Here is a 23239-nt window from a genome sequence, read left to right as displayed (position 1 = left end):
AGATAAAGGGGATACACAGATTCCTTGGGGTTCCTTAGAGTGGTTTTGTGGGATTTGTGTGAGCTTGGATGATAGAACAATTAAATTGTTGGTTTCGAATTTTTATCGGCTTGATATTATTGGGTTTCGTGGCCTTCATCTTATTGACAAAGGGGTCCGTATTCTTCAACTTATCAGTAATCGGATCCGTGGGCGCCTTGCACTCACTCGCGATGTGCACGACTACTTTTGCCCGTGCATAAAAACTTATATTTGCTACCAGTGACGGCCGGTGCTATTTTCAATTTCAGAAAATCTCCAGTGCCCAGACAATTGCGTTCCTCCAATATAAACATATTCAAGAAATCAAGCCTCTCTTCATAGCTCAAGCTCTGCGTGTCAACAAGAGCACGCGTAGCTCTTCTCTGCACTCCTTCAACCAACTCCATACCCCCCTGTGTAGGTATGGTCTCCAAAATATTACGGCTACTCCAGTCCTATAAAGTTGACAATTACACAAAAATAAAAAATCAAATGATTGAAACAAGAGATGAAAATCAAAGGAACTATTTAACATTTATTCTCACATTCGTATGAAAATAACTTAAAATAAAAATAACTAATTAGACTTGGGGTCTTCATCGTCATCATTTAGAATATGAGTAAGCAACACCTCTTGCCTTTCTCGCAGTCGAGTTGGCCGAAATCGTCAACGTTACGACACTCGTCATCTCCACCGCAGCGACCTCCATGTTGTTGGCAAGAATCGACGTTATTTGGAACTAGAGAGAAGAAAAGACATTTTGAGATGATATAGAGAGAGTACACAGGATGCATAGTTAACAGCTGGCACCACAAATTACTGGTGAACCATTGATAGTAGAGGCATACTTATAAATAGAAAAAGTACCCAAATAACGTGTACACCTCAGATACGCCATTCATATAACAAGAGAATGTATAGTAAAGCATTATTTGGTCATCCTGCCTTATATAACATAAAAGAAAATTCTATGTTTCAAGTGTGATATTCGCTGAGATATTTAAATTTCTAAAGCCTAAAAATAAGGGGAAGAAATCGCATCAACCAACGGGCAAGCTCATTATGCTGTTCTTTCCCCTCCTTTTTAACGATTTTTTGAATTCAAATATTTCGGCGAATACGGCACTTGAGAATATGGAATTTTTTTTGTTGTCCTCAGGAGAACAAAAATTTTCCAATTGGGTTTTTGAGTACATTGAACATTGAAGGACCGGACACACCCCGCTTCCCATCTCAGAGAGATATCGAAGCTTTCCCGGAGGATGGGTGTATACGGCAATTTATTAATTTATGTGAAAATAACAAACAACGATATACATATATACAATAAACAATCTGGAGTAAAAATTGTGATCATAGCATCATCCACAGATAATCAGTCCGTAATCGTAATAGTCCTTATACAAATAATCAAAGAATAATTTTTGTCTTGTATGTGATAGAATCTGGAAGTGAGTCTATCCAATCTAGAATATACCAATCTCAGCAATCAAGCTGTAATAAGATATAAATTGACGTCTATATGGCCGGCATCTCCATTTCATTCACACCCGCCGGAAAAGGATGAAACAGTTGACACTTGTCTTCTTTTTAGTACAGGGTGTCCATATGAAAAGGTAACTTTTTCTATTTCAATGAGTCTGCAACTCTTTTGCAATACGAATGACCTGGGGGGGGGGGCACATACACATTATTTAGATACCTTTTCCTAATTGAAAGTATGTCTTTATGGTTCACCAGTAATTGTGAACCATAAATGTTCACTAACGTACATTTATCAACATTTGTCAAACCTCGTTAAGGCGAAATCGAAAATATTTAACAAATCGAATTTCGTATTTACCGATAAAACCGCGATTTGATTGTATCTGACACGAAAAATATTCGGTTCGTATATATAGTGAGTGTTCGTCTGGGAGTTTCGACTGTACAGGATGTCACAATTTGTCTGCACAGCAGATATCTCTGCAACAGTTGACTTTAGAGAAACATACTTTTAACTAGAAAAGTTTTCAAATGACGCGCAGTTACTTGGAATCTCAAAATTTGTTTGAGGCGTCGAACACATTAAAAAAAAAACAATAAAGAAATAAACTTTTTATACAGTCCCCGGATGCTGAAACTTCCAATTACTGAAATATATAGTCGCTATGAAATGTCTCTTGCAAAAATTTTTATATTTTCTAATGTAATATTTATCGAGACATTAAATATATAAGACCACAATGTTTTAGCAACTTATCACCGTGTTGGAAATTTATCATTGGCTAAAAAGTTGCCATTTTTAGGAACTGCACGCGAATAGAATGACCTCAACCATTTTATTTGCAATAAATAGCAATGACACTTTTTGACAATTATTTTGAAATTTCAGAACTTCCACAACTTTGAACTTATATAATTGACGTTTTGCAATTTGTGTGAACTACGCTCTCGATCATTGGCGCTGAAAACTTCAAAGTCAAAGTTAAATATCTCCGCCAATATTGATAAAAAATATGGAATTTTTTGTAAATGTTTTCTGAGACTACATTTACATTTCACTGGAAGTTTTAGCAAAAAGGTGGTCTACATAAAAAGTTGGTTTGTATATGCTTTTTATGTTTACGACTCCTCTGAAACAAAAAATTTTGAGATTTTAAGTTACATTTGAAAACAAAGTATGTTTCTAAGGTCAACGGTTGCAGATATATCTTCTGTTCGAACAATTTGAGACTTCCTCCTGTATATCAAATGAAAGCCGCCCATATCGTTAAAAACAAGGTGACCACCCTGTTGGCATCATCCTAGAATGTTGCGTGGCGAGATTCGATTCAACCTCTGCCAAATGAGAAGCATACTGAATTCGAGATTTAACGGCTATACAACTGAATCGTCTGACAGAGAACCATTCAGAAATAGAAGCTGCCATTGCCGGGCTTGGAATGAACATGACAGCTCATGTGTTTATAATCAGAACACCGAATAGAAATTGTTATGCGTCAATTTATTGATAATATTAACGGAAAAATATAGATACACCTAAATTTTTTTCTCTCGCCATATTACTTATTGAATCATGATTTTTCTCGCACAAGGGTGATAATATATAGCAAAGATTTCGGTTTGGGCGTTTTCTGGTTGCTACTATTTCTGAGTAATCTAATAGTTAGTATCCTTCGGCATCACACTGACTCCCATCGATCCGTCCCTGATAAATTGCACTGCTCCTTATTATTATATATACCGGTACGTATATACATGTAGTCTGTTACTTACGCATAGAACAGCATATCGCAGAGCCTTTCGCTTCTTGGAGAGGACACAGCCCAGTCTTATTGAATTTACCTTCGTCGGGACAGGACGATGGCACGACGCAAACGCCGCCTTGCGCCAAACATTCCGGTTCGTTCTGTAATATCTGACCTTTAGTTGAAAAAAAAAAAAAAAAAGACAAGAAACACATCAAAGTATTGAATCAAAACTACGTATACAATTATTACAATCGATTATAATAGTCACAAAAAACATCGGAATACATCTATATAACACCTTAAAGATGAAGAAAATATAAATTTTTATTTACTTGAAACCACCAAAAAACTTATTCCAACCATCACAAAGACGGTACATAGCAGGTTATCCATATGATATCTAACCATCATGATACTAGATTTTCTAAAATAAAATAACAAAATAAATACATATTTAATTAATTTTTATATTAAATATAGTAATTTTTTCCAACTGAACTGATATAAATCAGAAAAAAATATTTCTCGTATCAATATGAAAATTCTGATAATATATGATGATAATATGATGCGACATGCGATACTGGTGTTTCCCAAAGTAGGTAATATCGCCTCCTGGTGGGCGATAGAAAGGTCCAGGGGGTGATAGAAGCTACGGGTATAACATAGGATCTTATGTGTACGCTTGAGTTGGGGAGATGAGAAAAAAATTTCTCTGAAGCAGTGGGCGATGGAACAAAAAGTTTGGGAAATATGGTGTTATATACCACACAACATCATAATATCTACAAATATCTGACACCCCACACACCACTTGATGTCTTTCTAACGGCGGTCCCCGAAAGTCAAGCATGCAGTGCAAAATTTTTCTTTTTTAACCCTAAGTGGTATTGACGAGATCCCGCCTCCTTAAAATCCTCTTATTATATTAGCATTGACAAGCCTAGATATTTTGTGAAGTTTATTTCTTAATGGGACACTGTTTTTTTACCCCTTAGTTTGTATCTGCTAAAAATATGAAGAAAGCCTACTTATTAAAAATAGATATGACATTTAAAAATGGGTTTAGCGATTTCTACTACGCCGTCTAACCCTTTTACTACCAATTTTTCCTGGAGGAAAAAGTATTTAAAAAAAAGTCTACTAGAATATATCGATAGTGTGCTGGAAAAAACCCGCTAGGGGGAAGAGGGTACAGAAGAAAGATATGTATCCCCTAGGTATTTTTTAGTGGGTCACATATAATGATTAAAATGCAATGATTAAATAGTTGTAATGATTGGTAACGGCCTGTGGAAAACCTTATCTTTATACCTCCTGTCAAATGACATAGTGAAAAAACGAATTTTCGCTACGTCAGGTGATTAAAAAAATTATCACACAGTGGAACCCTGTTTTTATATCTTCACGTTCTCATAGAATTTACCTAAATTGTAGGTGGAAAAAAAAGTATATTATCCGGTATTTAACATACTACGCGGTATGTTTTTCCACCTTGAAGATGTTTGAGGTGACGAAGCAAATGGGAGAGATTATGAAATGTCTCGTCTGTGTGGTGAATTCGATGAAAAATCCCAGCCTATAAAAGTTTGATAAAATATCTTTTACAAAACTTGAAAAAATTCCCGCTAAGCCCACTGACTACATTCATACGCTTATTGTTTGCATTTTTCAAGTCATATGAAAGAACTTCAGTCAAACTTTTATAGTGTAATCCCGGGCTTAGGCATAAATGAAATCTCTGTTAAATTCCAAGTAGTCAATTGGGGATTTTTTTCCCATTTATGACATCACCATCAGCTGCAACAGGTCTTCCACTCTGATACTCATCTGTTAGACTGAAATTATAGAATCATAAAACCGAAACCATTGAATCACGAAAGTTTCTAAAATTTTTTGGCGGCATTACCTCTATTGGGGGAAAAAAACCCAACAAAAGCAAACGCAGACGTGATTTTGATTAGTCACAATGACCATTTGTAAAAATATTCAAACTACAACGCTTTTGATAGAAGCCGGACAACACAATTTAGTAGACTTTAAACTTCGTGTTGCATAAAGCATTTTTTCCCCTTCAATATTGTAAAAAAAATAATAAAATACAACAGCAACTGAAACTCATGGGTCCACCAATTCACCGCAAAAAACAAAATAAGCTAAAATATGTTAATTAATAAAATTTCGTTAGACGTTTTGCGCCGTAGAAGCGTTTACTGTGCATCACGTTTTTGTATAACCACCCCACAGAGCGTTCCCTTATAAATGTATGAGACAAATTATGTTTTTTCCTTGTAGTAAAATGAATAAATATTTGTGCAACTGTATTATTCCACTTATTTGAATTTCTATTTCGTATTTTTTTTTGTAAGCGTATAGTGACGCAGTACTTTAAAGCAGTGTTTTTTACCCTTTTTCAGCTCATGGCCCTCTATGAATCAGATTTTTTTTATTTTTTCTCGTGGCCCCCCTGTCCTATCCGGGCCCCCCCGTTTTATCTAATGTTAATCCTGATCATATCGTGCTCAATGTGTTATGGTGGAATATTTCCATAGAATGTATATAATTACTTCATTTGTTGAATAAATAGAAGATGCTCTGCGAAACGATCCAGCCTCGTAGGAGGTGAAAAGAGGAAGTTGTCTTGCACAACAGAGCTCTGGGCGTGTGAGCGGTCATCAAACAATCAATCTGCTTAAGTCGGGTTCGATTATTTGAGGAACAATTTAACTGTCATTTCACACCGTTAGTACGGTTTGTAAAATGTCTTATATATAGAGTTTGCAATGTCTTAAATATCTTATGGGCATCTTTTTTTCAACCACATCGTTGAGCATTTCGTCTGCTGCGGCATTTGTATTAGTATCAAATTATTCCTTTGCTGCCATTTGTCTCTAAACATCTTTTTTGAAGCAGAGCAATTTCCACAGTTTTCAGAATCTTTGACAATTTTTTCTGTTTTTGTCTAACATGAAGAGTGCATTGATTAACGCATTTTTGGCTGTGTCAGCAGGAAACCATTGGAATACAAATTGAGACAATACCTCCAGAATGAGATTTTCTTTTCTGATCAAGCTTCCGTTCTTTCGCCAATATTTTTTGATTTCATCAGAATTTTTCTTAATTCTTGGCACATAAGCTTGAAAAATTTCATAAACTTAAGCAATTTCAGTTTGGAATTTATTTTATCATTTCCAGACTTTTTAAATGCGTTTCCAAACTCAAATCCTTTTTTGTTCGCGTCCATTTTTTGTGCGTGGATTTTGTGTTGATTTTTGAAATTTTTTATTTTCATCAAAATGTCAGCTGTCTTTATTGACTCAACGGACAACAAAAATAAAACGAAATAATTATGTGTACTGAAGACAACTTAGAAATTTCGAACCCAAAACATTAGGTTTTTCTAAGTCTTGACTAAAATAAACGAACCGAGTACTATCAGGCTCTGTCACACCAGCAATATAAGCTCTGTACCCCGGAGAACGCGGTCGTGCCGGAAAAACTCCAGCTGGCAGTCCGGTGCTCTATCAACTAAGCTATAGTGACAGACCTTGTCTGGCTAAGTCTTGACTGGCAACATATATTTGTCGCATTTTTTCAAATTTTATCTAATAGAAATATTATGCATGCACAGGGTGAATAGGTAACAGCCCTCACGGCATTATTCTGGCGAATCGTTGATCATAAAGGCATATCTTCAATTTGAGGTAGTCTAAATAACTTGTACAACTCATAATACCCCATTCGTGTTACAATAGGTTGTATAATAAAGAAAAAAAAAAAAAAAAATTGGACACCCACCCTGTAGCCTAAAACCAAATTAGAAAATTGTTGCTCTGTTACTCTGATGCCAAGATAAAAATTCCCCGTTTATGAGTGCAATATTCACCGAGATATTCGAATTCGAAAACGAAGGAAAGTTGGGGGAAAAAAGCATTTCAAATACGGGTAAACCGTTATACTTACAACTTTCTTATTGGGTTTTTGAGCACAGGGTGCCGGTAAATAAAGTTTTTTTTAATATTTTAAAAACTATTCCCCCCCCCCCCCCGTCCTGCATGCAATATCAATGACGTTATTTATGAGTTCGACACGTTATTTGGATTTTAGGATCAATGGTTCGCCAGTAAAATGCCGCGAGTGCTGTTTCCTATGCAACTCCTGAATTTATAGTGACTGATTTATATTTATAGTTGTCGTGCCAATCATAACATTCCCTTTCTTGACGGCTTCAAGTTAGCCAATGCTGTTGTACAATTCTACAGTGGTGCTGTCCGCCTATCGGGCCGGCAAAGCGGGGAACTTCTCCGAGTAATTTCCTTACTCATGTTCGAGCCGGAACATCTCTATCTGCTTGAAGTTACTGAGAACTTGGAATCATAACATTCGATTAAGCGGGGAACTTAAACATTGTCTCTACGGAAAAAAAAAAAATAATAATAATTCCAGAAAATCTCATCCATTAAAGCGTGGGGTATTAGTTTATCCGGTACCCGATTAAGAAGGGTGGACTGTATACCGTCGTTCTTACTACTTTGATTGTAAATTTGGTTTTAATGATCTTAAAATGACTATAAAAATATTTATACAATCGAATCCCATTATAACGAACTGCAAGAAAGCAGAGAAGTAACTTCGTTGTACCAAAACTTCGTTATAAAGGAATTCCAGGTTTTTGCATCGTTTCTATGTAAATTTATAGTGTTGATTAGAAAAGTATTCGTTGAAACGAGATTTTCGCTATAGCGGCATTCGTTAAAACGGGATTTGACTGTATAAGAAAAAATTGCTCGATAAAACTTTTTTTTTCAATCAAATCAAAAACGGACTAAGCCGAATCTACTGTAATAATAGGAGCTATATGGGAATTATGAGATATAAACAGCTTACCTGTGTGATATCGTTGGATCCAGTGAACAATATCCTTACTTTCTCAAACGAATGTGGAAAAAAAACCTTCAGCGACTGAAACAACAATAGTCATACAATCGAACTGGAAAAAACAGAAATATATATGCAATATGAACAGAGAAATTTCACGCGGGAGGAAAAGAAGACGAAAAATTGCAAATAAATAAATAAATAAACAAACCCTTTGAATACGAAAAAAAAAACGTTTGTATTTTTTTTTGCTCTTGTATTTTCCATATAACAAACACGCGTGCGGAAGCTTTCGCAATTAAGTCGTTCCCGTGATTCGGACGTTAAATAGGTCGTCGCCGGTGACGTCCTTGCAAAACGATCGAGCAATACGCATTGTAAAAAGGATAGTAATGATTATAGTAATAAAAAAAAATAGTGTGTATGGGTGGTATGGGAAGTTCCCGTGCAAATCGAGGGAGGTCACCGCTGTCTGTAAAGCTGGTGTTGCACCTAGGACTGCTCATCATCACTGCCATCGTCACTCTTGTCGAAACTGGTTTCATTATTATTACTATTTTTACAGTTTACCTGGCCTACAGAGATAAAAATAAATTGCCCTTTTTTTCCACCATCATCAATCTTGATGAGTTGAGTTAAGCTGTATTTGGCTGTATGAGCTGTTATTATTCACATTGGAGAAAGAGATAATAATAATAAAATTTAATAATAAATAACAATAAAAATATAAAATAATAAATAACAATAAAAAGATAAAATAATAAATAACAATAAAAAGATAAAATAATAAATAACAATAAAAAGATAAAATAATAAATAACAATAAAAAGATAAAATAATAAATAACAATAAAAAGATAATAATAATAAAACATTTCTGATAACCACCGGCACGGAATACGTTTGTAAATTATGGAAACATTAAAATTGTATGGAAAAATTGGTTCATATCATGCTGTACCAGATTAAATGGATAATGCTGTCCCTATTTGCGCTTGAAAGCCGCAATTCCTCGATTCTTGTAATCGGAAATTAACCAATTCAACCCGAGGCTAGAAACATGGAATACTCAGACACTGAATCGTTTCTGCATGAAATCGATTCCTAACCTTTCTCGTCGGTATGAGGTACTAACAGCTCTGGCTGGTGCATTACTATTATACAGGGTGCATAGGAGAGTTTATTCATCCTGGAATAACTAGCAAACCGTTGATCCTAGAAACATACTTCCAATGTTAAATACAGTGAAAACCCTCTTTTTCGGACAACTGCGGGACAATAAAGTTCGACCATAAAAAGAGGGGGTGACCGCATCAGAAGGGGGAGGGATTCCTGTTGAAACTTTAAAGCAAGGTATTAACAATATTTGAAATGGTTTTTTGTTTGCAAATGAATGAAATTCTGACAATATATATATACGATGCGTATAAATCATAAAAGCAGTTTACGCAATAAACTGAATTTTTACATCTTTTGGAAAAACTGGTCAATCGATGTTTGGTTGCTGTGTAGTCCAGTCCTTTCTAAGGTTTGCTGCAAGCGGCCCGAAGGCCAGCTGTTAGGCACCCCTTGCTGGTATATATCATTGGCTGAACATTCCTAGATAATTTTTGGCAATTTTTTACAACATTCTTCTCACACTTAATCATTGACATCAGCAGATTCACCGCACAATCTCTTAAATATGTACAATTTCGTAACGCACACAAAAACGATTCAACAACCATTTGAGGGTTTGCTTTTTGGTGAAACAAACCAATCATACACACAACTGCATCTATGGCAAGTTCTTCTGTGCATTCGGAAATTTATTTTTCTTAGCTTGCTATCCGTTTTTCAGAAATTTTTTCTGGCCAATATTTCTTTTGCTTCAAAACGGATCACGTCTGTGTTCTCCCGACGTTGTGTTCATTTGCAAGAACATGAATTCCCATTTGCATTTCCACTGTATTCGATGACGTCATTGTTTTCTCTTCGGAATCTTTCTGTTAGAGGCTCTATTTTCTGTTGGTGATAGAAAGTGACGATTTACTAGTAAAAGCCATATTAAACAGCGTGAAATCATGCAAAATATACCAGCACAACCAGCAAACCAAACCAGAGTTCACTGTTTCACTGAAAAGTAGACAAAAAGTTGAAATATTATAACTCGTGCTGTCATCTAGTGAGCATAATTTGAATCAAAACTGTGGCAATTGGTGTACGTACAGGGGTTTTAGTCCAATAGAACGTATGCCGAAAATAGTGTCGTGACCGCATCCGAGGGGTGACCGTTAAGGGGGTTTTTACTGCACATACTTCCTATTTTTGACTGACGTTGAATTTGTGCAACGCATTGTTCAAAATGTTTCTTCCATTGATTTTCATGCAAATTTTAGTATTTATTAAATTAAATTAAGCTAATTTATTTATGCTAATCAAAAAATTAATCAATTTGAACTTAAAATAATTACAAAGAAAAACATGTTAAATTAATGACGTATTTTTTGAAATTACTCAGATGTATTATTTAAGTAACCAGCTATCACATATAAACAAATTGCGCAATTTGGTTAAGAATTAGAAGAGCGGTCAAAAAATGGGTTGAGAAAAAAGTATAAAATAATAATGTGCAGAGACCGCAGACATACTATTCATATTGCAAGAGGATTGTATGGGTATTAAATTAATATGAATAACATATCTGAGGTCTACACGTTATATGGATAATAATTTCCAATTGAAAGTACGATTCTAGGATCACAACACGGTTTGCGAGTTATTCCAGGATAAAGGGACTTAGCCATGCACCCAGTGTATACTTTCCAACATTAACAGATACCATGAAATTATGCGGTTTCATCTTTTCGGACGAAATGATTTTATTTTTATAGACATGTGGTTGACAAACCTCTTGACATTGCGACCCGTTGCTAAGAATGTTCAACTTTAAAGACTTTATTTATGTTAATTGTAGAAGCAAAAGGTGAAGGGTTCAAATTAATTAGTAGAATAAAGACATCTACGTACACAACTTATTCATATAAATGATTATGAAATGCTTAGCGAGGGATGACCCTATTGAGTGCACGTAGGCGTGTGTGGAAATTCTGCATTGTATTCAAGCCCGGAGGCCACCAATCTATACTGAGTACTTTAGAAGATGGTAGATTAGTATAAGATGGTGTTCAGATTCACAAATGACTTGATGTAAGTGACGTATAAACGGATGGGCCAACTGGCCTCGAGTTGAACAGGAGCCGCAAATTACTTAAGACTTTCGCTTATTTCAAAATGATTTTTTCCGTTAAATATGAATTCTCAATGGTTCTGAACTAATTTCTTTTCTTAAATTCTAAAATTATTTATTTTCTTTATTTTGAAATTATTTCTTCAAATAATCGTAAATTATTTTTCCAATTATTATGGACTTATTTCTCTATTTATGTCTGAAATTACATCTAAAGGTAATTATCAAATTATTTATTACAATAATTTCATCTGATTCTTGACCTTATTTCTTCCTGATTCTTGAAATTCTTTTTAATTAATTCTGAAATTATTTTTCTTCAAATTTTTTTAATTTATTTTTCAATAAAAACGGAATTATTTCTTTCAAGTCTGAAACCATTTCAAAGGTAATTATAGAATTATTTATCTTCAATATAAATATTTAAAATCAGGACACCCAATAAGTGTTTGTGCACCATCTACAATCACCAGCTTATATTTGGATCAACCCACCCAATATCAAAACAGCGATTCCACAGCACAGTAGTTGGTGTTTTATAAACACTTGCTCGAAACACATGCTAATTTGTAACTACGAGGGGACAAACGCCAATCATTCATCAATTGTAGAGCCAATCATTCATCCTCAGTAGGACTGAATAGACACTTATCGATTTATTTTAACACAATTGTATGTCCACATCAAAAAAGAATGGTAATATTATTCTGGTGTTAAGTAAAAAAGCGAAGATTTATTCGATCGCTGAAAGCAACACCAACACACACACACATGCACATAGAAATGAGTACGTGAAGGGAATAGAATGGGTTCTCCAAATTCACGAAAAAAAAAGCAATCACCATAAATTTCAAGCCGATTTAATGAGAATTTTATGGCCTATTTTAGTTTCCAAAGGGGACAGAAAAGGATGAAATTCGATATCGGGAATTTGCGAAATAGAGATTTATTGACCTCGCTAGCTTCCAATTGAAGCGTGAAATGATCGCTAGAGATGGGCATTAGGATTGATCTAATGATTTCTTAATGTTTCCAATTGATACAGATACAATCTCATATCTATTCTAAAGCGAAAGAATGGGTTTTTCCATGCTGTCCACAGAGTTAGAATAATATATCTTTAGTCTATGATGCTGTCAGTGGATATTAAAAGTAATAGCTAGTAATAAACTAGAGTCCATTCTTTTTTATCTAATAATAATTTTTATTCTGAAAATCAGTATGGTTTCCTCGTAAATAAAAACACTGAATCTGCCATCCTTAAATTAACTTCCTCTGTTGTACATAACCTTGATGCATCAAGAAAGAGTGTTGCAGTTTTTCTAGATATAAGAAAAGCATTTGATAGCATAAATCATGAAATCCCTCTCCATAAACTTGAAAAACTCGGTATTAGAGGTAATGCACTTAATCTTTTAAAATCTTATTTACACAATAGAATACAATCTGTTAAATGCATTACAAGCATTAGTGATCCCATGAACATAATAAAAAGTATTCCTCAGGGTTCAGTATTCGGCCCACTTCTTTTTATTATTTTCATTAATGATTTTTGCAAACTGGACATTGAAGGTGAAATAATTGCGTTCGCGGATGACACGGTTCTTCTCTTTTCTGCTTCTGATTACTAATCTCTCCAAACTACTGTTAATAATGATCTCCTAAAAGTAAGAAATTGGTTCCGCGCTAACAACCTCCAAATTAACGTTACTGAAACCAAGTTTATTAATTTTTCTTTAAATCCTACTAACCAATCTCACTTAAGTATCACTTTCCATGACATCAACTGCAACAATGATTTTTCTTGCACTTGTCAAGATCCAGAGCAAGTCAGTACAATAAAATATTTAGGTTTACATATTGATCAAGATATGAAATGGAAATCGCATATCAAATATTCATTAAATAAACTTAGATTTATGCTTTACAAATTTTATTACTTAAAACAATGTTCAACTAACACCTTTTTATTAACACTTTACTATGCTTTTTTCCATTCCCATCTAATGTACGGTCTTCTTGCTTGGGGCAGCGACTACCTTACTAATCTTCAACCAATCATTTCTATTCAAAATAGAATTTTACGGTTTATTACTAATGATTATCACTCGCCTACATTTGCCATTTATAACCGCCTACAAATATTACCCCTTCGCCATCTTTATTTTTACAAATCACTATTGCTCATTCACAAAAATCAGTTTTCCTTCAACCTTAATACCACTCGCTCGTCCTCAAGAATAAATAGTACTTGCACTCTACCACTAATACACAAAACAATCACTAGAAAACACTTTACATATATTATTCCAAAGTTCTATAATTCACTTCCTTTAATTACTCAAAACACTACCACCATGGTTGTCACTGTTTAATTATATATCTTGTTATAATCCCCTTTTTTTTTCCTTTTCCCATAATTCTATTGTGTATCATTTTCTATTTGTCAGACGATTTGTCTATGTATTAAATATCCAGTATGAGCCGTTCCTGGCTCCTTGGGTATAACTCCTTCAATTAGTAGTATTAGTACTCCTTCAATGTATAGGTACATTTTATGCTTGAATAAAATTAAAAAAAAATAATAATAATATGAGACTGACAAAAAATTCGATTATTTTTAAGGGAATGGTAATACACAGATTGAACCAGAAGTCTTGAGTGCATTTTAAAAACTAATAGCAAATCAATTAGTTGACATAAAAGAGATGCACTGTGCATCTAATTACATGGCCTAGAGGTATTTTATAAATTAAAAAAAAAGCTCTGATTTCACTCACAGATGGCGTTGTAAAACGTAAAACTTGACATAACACGAACAGTGCATCTTATATATAAATGTGAAAGTATGTATGTATGTCTGTTCTTTATACAAATCTACAGTTTTAGGCCGATCGTCGCCAGATTTTGCATATATATATACCAAACAGGACCGGGATTGAACCGTAGGCTATTTTAAAAGTTTTTTAGAGCTGAGCAAAGGCCAGAAATGGTCGAAAAACTGTCTGGCAACAATGGTTTTGGGGCCTCAACAATCACTTTCGGAACGTTTATTTTGGCTACCGTGGTTCCCAACAATGCGTTTCAGACGTGTATATATCTTTACAATGCTGCCATTATACCAGTTTATTCCTTTATAATGGTTTTTCACTTTTCCAACCCTCCCAGTAATTGAAGAAAACCCGGGTATTTTTGCTAACCTATATACAGGGTGTCCTGTAAGTGCTAATGCGGTCTTTATCTCATCAATCTCCCATCGTAGATGTATAGTTTCAATTTAAAAAATGCTTACAAGGCGTTTGAATAATATTCGCTGCACAAGTTGAACATATGAAGTCACTAACAACAGAGAACAACAACTACGACGACAAAACTGAGAATAAAAAGGTTCAACGTCAGCTGATGAACGCAATGCTTACCTCAAATCGTCAACACTCTGGCAGACGAAGTTAAAAAATTATCATTATCTACCAACATGCGAGTTCAACTGCAAAATGACTCAGCACTGCTATCATTTTCACATCAGTTGATCAAACTTGGCAATGGAAGAATTCCGCAGACCCAATCACTGGACTGATTACGTTCCCAAATGGATTTTGCCAGTTGTTAAACTCAGTTCAAGAACTTGCAGACAAAGTCTTCCCAAACTTTCAACAAAATCACCGAAACCACGAATGGCTTTGTGAGAGAGCAATTCTGGCACCGAAAAATGACAGTGTGAACAAGATCAACGAAAAAATCCTAAAAATTATTCCTGGAGACTCCACATCTTACAAATCGGTTGACACTGTCACAGACACAACGCAGACAGTTCTGTATTCTGCAGAATTTCGGAACTCTTTGGATATTCCGGATGTGCCACCACACACCTTGACCCTTAAAGTCGGAGCAGCACCTATAATGGTTTTAAGAAATTTGGAGACACCGAGACTCTGCAATGGCACTAGAATCTGCGTGAAGAAATTGCACAATTGCATCATTGAAGCAACGATTCTAACTGTATGTGCCGAAGGAAAAGACGTCTTCATTCCACGCATCCCAATTATCACTGAAGAAATGCCATTCACTTTCAAGCGATTACAGTTCCCGATTCTTTTAGCTTTTGCTATGGCAATCAACAAAGCGCAAGGCCAGTCGTTAGCAGCGGCAGGTATCAACCTACTTGAGCCCTGTTTTTCACACGGACAGTTTTTCGTCGCCTGTTCGCGAGTTGATAATAACAAAAATTTGTACATCTACACACCAGATGGAAAAACAGAAAATATTGTGTATCCACAAGCGATTTCTTCAAGTTTTTAATTAAAATATTTAAAAATAAAAATAATTTTTTCTTACTTGATGCAGAAATTTTTTTGATTAAGAAATAATTAATAAGCTGTGCATATATAAATTTTTTACTGGGCAGGCAACGTCACCGGGTATCAGCTAGTAATTAATGTTTGCGATGACATGCATTATATAACCCTATCACATTGCAGATTTTGGATATCTAGCTGGTTATGCAAGATAGGAAACTGCAAACGGAACTGAAAATCTGAAACTTTGCACATTTTAGAAGTGCACATCAAAAATATGACTGAAACGTGTGATGAGGAAAACTCAAATATGGACTTGTTTGATTTTCATCCAGTAAAAAATTAAGTGGGTGCGGAAAACTAAAAAATCCGCTGAGGAGGAAAGATGTGTACTATTACCCATGGTCAAATGTTAGACTAAAAGAAGCTTAAACGAGATTAAGCAATATTGTGAACGTTATTCTCTAAATTTTGAATCTGAACATTTCGGTTTTTACGATCAAAACCAAAGAATGCGATCTCGATCCGAAGACTTAAACAATAAATGGGGATGAGACAGAAGCTCACTGTGCCAATGTAAATATTCCACTATCATTTGATGCAGCGAAAAATGAACCCGATAATGTGAAATAGGTCAAGATGAGTGGAGAACTAGAAACCCTTAAATCCCTTAGGGTTAGAGCTCAAATTTGAGAAACTCTCAAGCTGCAATTGCGAATAACATTTAAACTGGGGTTTAATTGTATTGGTACATGTAGAGGATCTTGCGATTTTTGCACCTGATCGTCATTTAATGAATTTAGCATTCGGAAAAATAAGATCTAAATTTGATCTTAGTCTCTTAGGTCCGATTGAAAAATTTTCTACGTTTAGAGTTTGAAACGAGAAATGGATGAAATATTAATGCATCAAAAAAAAAAAAAAAAAGAGTAATATAGAGAAATTGTGTAAAGTGTTCAATTGTATTCCTTTTAATATTAAAATAATAACACCGATAAAAATTAGTATTGTCATTGAAAAAATGAAATTATATAGATAATGCATTATATAAATCCCTAATCGGGAGTTTTATTTTTAGCAACTAGTCCCGATATATATTTGCAGAAATTGTTATATGACGTTTTTCAATACGTTGTTATAATACGAAAAACTATACTATAAGTTTGTCTCTCTTGCTAAAATATTTGATATTGCAGCTTATGTAGATGTCAGCTGGTCCAAGTATGGAAGCTGAATTTGTAGTTCTTTCCGAGGTTGTTAAGGAGCTTTTATCTGATTGTCACGAATATTGCGTGAATGTGCAAACATAAAAATTAACTTCGGAAAACATGTTATATATTGTGATAATAAGAGTGCTATTTATTTCGCAAAAAATTTTATTGAAAATATGTGAACAAGACATGTAAATACAAGGTATTTTTTTGGCAGAGATGAATTGAATCGAGGGGAATTTAATTTGGTTCACATTGCTGGTAAGCAAAACGTAGCTGATGACTTACTAAACACATTTCGTTTGAAAAAATTTAGGACTTTTGGTACAATATGTTTGTCTTGAGGAATAGGCGAAAAACGTAGGATAGATGTTAATAGCAGATGATATTATGCGAATGTTGATAATATGATAAAGGTCGGGATCGCACTATAAAAGTTTGATAAAATCCCTTTTATAAAACCTGAAAAATCCAGCCAATAAAACTTTCATAGGTTACATTCTAGCAAATGCAACCCATAACCTTACTGGTTGAATTTTTCAAATTTTATAAAAGAACTTTTAGAAAAATTTTATAGTGTAATACCGGCCAAAGGCACTTTAGTGACCCGAAGCTTTATCCGAGATATTTTTAGTTATTTCTCGGAGTTCTACTCATACCATAGTAAATATTGTGGTTTCATTCATCTTCACAATTCTGAGGATATAAAGTTAATTTCCAGTAAGCACGGGAGAAATTTATTCTATATTTCAATCATGAATTTGTAAACATCGCGAACTGAACAAATGCATTAAGTGGAGATTTAAAAATAGGGAGTTCACTCGAAGATGGTACAACAAATTTTCAGTTCGGAATTAGCTCGTAACCCCGAGCCGGGAAATAATCTCGGGAGACAAATAACCCACGATGACGCTGAAGGAAGTCTTTCTGCCAGTGCGTTTCATCATTCCGAAAATATCATGGGGATTGGGAGTATAAAGCATACGGAAATTTTATGTACCGAACGAAGTGAATGTATGGGCATATAAAATAATGTGTGCCCGGTGAAAATTATTATACAGCTCGGGCATGTCGGGCAATAATTTCACCAGCCCAGTTTCCTACATTCAAAACATAATGAATAAGCACTATGAAATGAATATATTGCAACGCGCACCAAATTTTAACACCTTATATCCTGACTGTACTTTAAAATAACAGGTCAGGTAATTTGTTTTGAACTAACTAATTATTGACCAACCAAATAATTTACATGATAACTATTTATTATTATCATAACATTTATGCTTTTATTTTAATTTATAGTTTTTTCCTCATTCTATTTACCACAATGTCGTATGTAAAGGGTAAAATTCTTGAAGGTAAAATAACCAATCATATTGACCAACAATTTCATTATATACGATTATTCTATAAGTAGGCGTAACTTAGTGAAATTTTAAAAACTATTCAGAAATTGATTTCTCGGATAAAAAAACCCAATTGAGAGTGAAAAAATATGAAGAAAATTTATACTACACACACATATATAATGAAAAAGTAATATTTAATGTTAAGCATAGATGACGCTAAAAAAAACGAAACTAATTTATTCACTCGCGCACAAAATCGAAACTGAAACTGTCTCGAAGTAGAGCGTAATTAGTCCACCGCAACAAAATTGACTAAAAGTATGTAGACCGATATTCGACTGTAATCACACACATATTTCTCAACGATTGAAGTCAAATTTAATAAATTTTATCAAAGCGATAATTTTTAACATAAATTTCTGTAAAAAAAGAGGAGATAAAAATATTTCTATGATATTCATCAACTCTGAAATTAATGTTTTAAGTCAGGACAAGAGGGTGCTAGTGAAAAGAATGATGCTGAAAAAAATTTGATTACCATTTTATATGCTATATCATTTCCATTAATTTCCATTTTTTGTTCGTATCTTTTCATTTATTGCCATTATATGCTATATCAATGAACATGTCGATTTCCAAGCATGGGCAATAATGCTCTAAAATTGATTTTCATTACTGCTTTCATTTTTTTATTTTTGGATTATTGTCGCACCCGGTACGGCATTGTCGTAAAATACGGGTATTAACGGCGTGCCAGCTTATGCGTGGGAAACGGTAATGACGACAACCATGTATTCAAACTGTTATATTTAATGTATTTCTCTATATTCTATTTTATCATATTGTACAAGGTGTCCCATAGATTCGTAAATACAGCCGAATCCCGTTATAACGAACTCCAAGAGACCGGAGTAATAACGAAATTTCGTTATAAAGGAATTCCATATTTTTACGTTGTTCCTATGTGAACTTATCTGGGGGATTAGAAAAGTTTTCATTAAAACGATATTTTCGCTATAACGGTATTCGTTAAAACGGGAACCTACTATAGTTTAAAAATTCATAAAAATTGAAGTAATTTGCATATTTGAATGAGATTTGCGAAAAGTTTTCCTCGCAAAAGTGGTACAGATTTTTTTTGAAAGCTGAACCTTTTTTGAAACGTGACAAATAAGACCTTGTGACAAATATTCAATCATTACACTTCATTCATAGTTTAAAAAATGAATGGCAGCACTATTAATGTGAGCCCGGAGTGCCCAGTAAATTTCTCATTAATTTTTATTATTTCAAACCTTATATAAATTCTACATAGGGAGCCCCGTGAATAATCTGGCTTGGGGAGGCTCCACCAAAGATCCCAGCCTATGCACCATGCTACTTTTAGAATCCAGCATAACTGTCCGTAGATCTAGGTCCATCTCAACGAATTGACATATTGGGCATGGACAGAGGCCTCATATCTACAGGGAGCCTACATGTACTTGAGACTTCGTATTATAATTTTTGAAAGTAAGTATGGGAATACGTAAGCTGTTACTTCTCCAGTTGAGTGGGGGGGGGGGGAAAGATCCAGAACACCACTCTGGCCAAAAAGGGGGAAGGTCTATGATGTTATTGCATAGAACCTGTACAGTAGCAAAGCTTATACGTGTATAGACTCGAATACTGGAGATCGACCTCATGTTATAAAATTGTTGTTCATCATGAATTAATGCAAAAATTCAGTTCAATAAATTGAAAGGGCCTCGCTATTTGGAGGGACGGGGTGCACGCGCAGAAAGAAGATGTGGCCAGAAAAGGGAAACGGAAAAAAGAATGTTAAAAAACACTACCCTTAAGTACCGCGAGATATTCGAAATTCCAATCTCATGCAAAAAAGTTTCGGGAATCCCTGAATTGAAGTGATCTTGGGTTCGAGTACAGAGTGGTTATAAATACTGACACTATAGTCAGACGTCCATTGTGATGGAGGTATTTTCGTGAAACTTATTGAAATGGATAGGTATATAGACTATTGAGAAAAGAAAAATTTAAAAATTAAAAAAATAGTTTAATTTTTTGCTAACAGTTGAAAAAGTGGCACTTTTTTATAGCAGTGATTTCTAATAGTCCAAATAATGCATATATATATATATATACACCAAGTTTTAATGGAATACGTCCATCACAACTGGCGCTACATAGGTCGGTGTAGTGTCACTATAATTTAAGCGACACTACTTAGTTTAATTATACTGGCACAACTCCGACCCATGTAGCGCCCGTTGTGGTGGACGTATTTCATTAAAACTTGGTACATATATGCGGTATCTGGACCATGAGAAAAAAATAACTGCGATAAAAAAGCGCCACTTTTTTACCTTGTGGTCAAACATTGAACTATTTTGTTCTTGAATCTTTCTTTCAAGATAGAGATATCTATACTATACTATACTATCTAGACTATATTCATATAGAATGGGCGCTACATACATCTGAGTAGTGTCAGTTTATTTATAACCACCTTGTATTTTACATTAATTGTCAGTTGACTTAAAAATAAGTAGAACTCTCTTGTAAATTTAAAATCACAACTAGAATACGACGTGTTATGGTGTTATACGATTATTCATATCCCCCCCCCCTCCCCCCCTCAGTTTAAAGTCAATCTGAATCGGCCTGAAGGAGGAAGGGATTTTAAACATGAATAAACAACATACGATTTGCAACTCAATTAAAACCACTATATAAGTGTATGATACATCATCGACGATATTATTAGCATATTAGATTGAAACTATTCAGTCATAAGCTTGTTTTGATGATCATGGAACTCCCTCCAACCATTTACCACCTAAGAGTTCTCCATTTAATGGGAAGCCCTGTTTAGAGGTAATCAGCTCTCCTCTCATAGCGATCATTATTTACGTTAAGGACCGTAATTTCAAGCTGAGAATCGCCCTGATGACCGACCCACGAACGATACTCAACATTATTTACCATCGCATGGGGATAAGATAGAGGAGAGAAAAGTAAGAAAAAGGAATCGAGAGCGAGCGGATCATAACAGTACATGATAAATTCGGGCCATAAATGACAGCTTAGCCGGCCGAAGTGGAGTGCGGATATAAGGATCTTTTGACCTGACAAATGACGATCATATTTTTTTCTGGGTAGAGAAAAAATCGCACATTCCTCGGATATTGACAAGCAGACTTCTATGATATTTATTGTATTTATTTTTTTTTCAATTTTTTCTATACGCTGGGGATAACATATTTATCTAGTCAGAGAGGTATGAACAATCTCTCTCGCATGTGATCCAGTTTCTCCCAATATTAGAGAATTTACAGATTTTGATAACACGGAAAATTGAATAAATTTCCATATTAAAAACTGCTGTCTTTCGAGCTTGAACAGTATACAATCAGGCTGAACTCAAGATTGAACATGAAGAAATCAATTCCATAACGGCAGAAAAAGGAAAAAAACATTTGGTTTTCATTTAAGGATAGATAGCTTTTCAACTTGCTATTCATGGAATGGATAGATTTTGAACTCGTCAGATAGGAAAAGGTATCTGCCAGCTTGTCAATCATGGATTGATAACTTTTCAATTTGCCATTCACGGATGGACAGCGTTTCATCTTGCTGTTCAAGGATGGATTTTTTTCAATTTGCCACTCGAGCCTATTCAAGGACTCATAGAGTTTCGACTCACAAACAGCGGATGGATAGCTTTGTCATTCATGGATGAATAGCGTTTCCATTCAAGGAGGGATAACATTTCAATTTGCCACTCAAGGAATCATAGCTTTTTGACTCGCCATTAACTGATGGATAGCTTTGAACTTGCCATTCTTGGATGCATAGCATCTCATCTCGCCATAAACGGGAAGATAACTTTTCAGCTTGCTATTCAAGGAGTGATAGCTTTTCAATTTGCCACTCAAGCACGTATACTCTTTGAACTTCCCAATGACGGATGGATAATTTTTCCATTTGCCATTCACGCGTGGATTATGCTCTTGTCATTCTGCTCTTGTCATTCAAGGATGAATAACTCTTCAATTTCCCACTCAAGGACTGGTAGCTTTTCGACTCGCTGTTACCGGATGGAGAGCTCTTAAACTTGTCATTCATGGGTAGATAGCGGTTCACCTTGCCATTTAAGGATGGATAACTTTTCAATTTACCACTCAAAGATGAATTGCTTTTGAACGTGTCATTTAAAGAAAGGTAGCTTTTTCAGTTGGACAACAACTCAAAGGTGAATAATTTTTCAATTGGCCACTCAAGGAATGGATACCTTATCAGTTTGCTAATCACGGATAAATAACTTTTCGAATCACCATCTACCTTTGGATAGCTTTTGAAACTGTTTACTACTACTGCTACTTAACTGCACATGCACCTGGTATATCTTCCGATACACAGATGTGTGTGCATGCATTTCTCCGATTTTTGAATTCGAATATCTCTGAGAATATTGCACTTAGAAACTTGGATTTTTTTGTTGGCCTCGGGAAAGACAAGGCAACAACTTTTTAATTGAAAGTTAGAGGACGGGGAACCCTATAAAAATTTAGATTTTTCTACTTTGTTACACACTGTATTTTCACTCTCAAAACCGATACAGGGTAATTGTTGAAAACCTTTTGAGCATTTGTAAATTGAAACTATACTTCTACGATGGACTGTTTATGCGATAAAAGCCGTATCATCACTTACAGGACACACTGTGTAGTATATAGCGCTGATATTTAGAAGTTTTTACGCCACAAATAGATTACAGACGGCAGCTGATGAGAACACTTCAAAGTAAAACAATATTTCAAACCATATAAAAATGAGCAAACATTTTTTTTCTCAATCTTCACTGCTCCGAAAAAAAAATGACCCAAATCAAAATAAAATTATTTAATCGTTTGCTGATAATTTCTTGTTTGGCCGCCGCATAATGCACGAAAGCCAATCAACATTCTGAACTATATCATTCTGCACATACAGTCTCAAAAATTCGACGGGGAAAAAAACT

General features: G+C 34.7%; 1 protein-coding gene across 4 annotated transcripts; it reads right to left on the bottom strand.

Annotated features, from left to right (window-relative positions):
• Positions 1 to 536: 536 nt before the first annotated feature.
• LOC149089646 (U-scoloptoxin(19)-Sm1a) lies at positions 537 to 8641 on the bottom strand. 4 transcript variants are annotated; one of them, XM_089233176.1, is made up of 5 exons: positions 8345 to 8641; positions 8143 to 8245; positions 3588 to 3679; positions 3281 to 3427; positions 537 to 761 (listed from the first exon to the last, which is right to left on the bottom strand). In XM_089233176.1, exons 3-5 carry the CDS (start codon positions 3664 to 3666, stop codon positions 631 to 633), a joined length of 357 nt encoding a protein of 118 aa, XP_089089302.1. In that variant the 5' UTR covers positions 3667 to 3679; positions 8143 to 8245; positions 8345 to 8641; the 3' UTR covers positions 537 to 630. The 4 variants fall into 4 exon arrangements, with proteins under 4 accessions (XP_089089302.1, XP_089089386.1, XP_089089130.1 ...); XM_089233260.1 differs by having other exon boundaries at positions 3588 to 3670; positions 8345 to 8630; XM_089233004.1 differs by having other exon boundaries at positions 8143 to 8217; positions 8345 to 8623.
• Between the last annotated feature and the right edge of the window lie 14598 nt (positions 8642 to 23239).

Source organism: Pholcus phalangioides, unplaced genomic scaffold, assembly GCF_987345545.1.
Source record: "Pholcus phalangioides strain wild (caught in Gottingen) unplaced genomic scaffold, Ppha-v1.0 ptg000001l_1, whole genome shotgun sequence".
NCBI classification, from domain to species: Eukaryota; Metazoa; Arthropoda; class Arachnida; order Araneae; family Pholcidae; genus Pholcus; species Pholcus phalangioides.
This window is presented reverse-complemented; position numbering and strand designations above follow the sequence as displayed.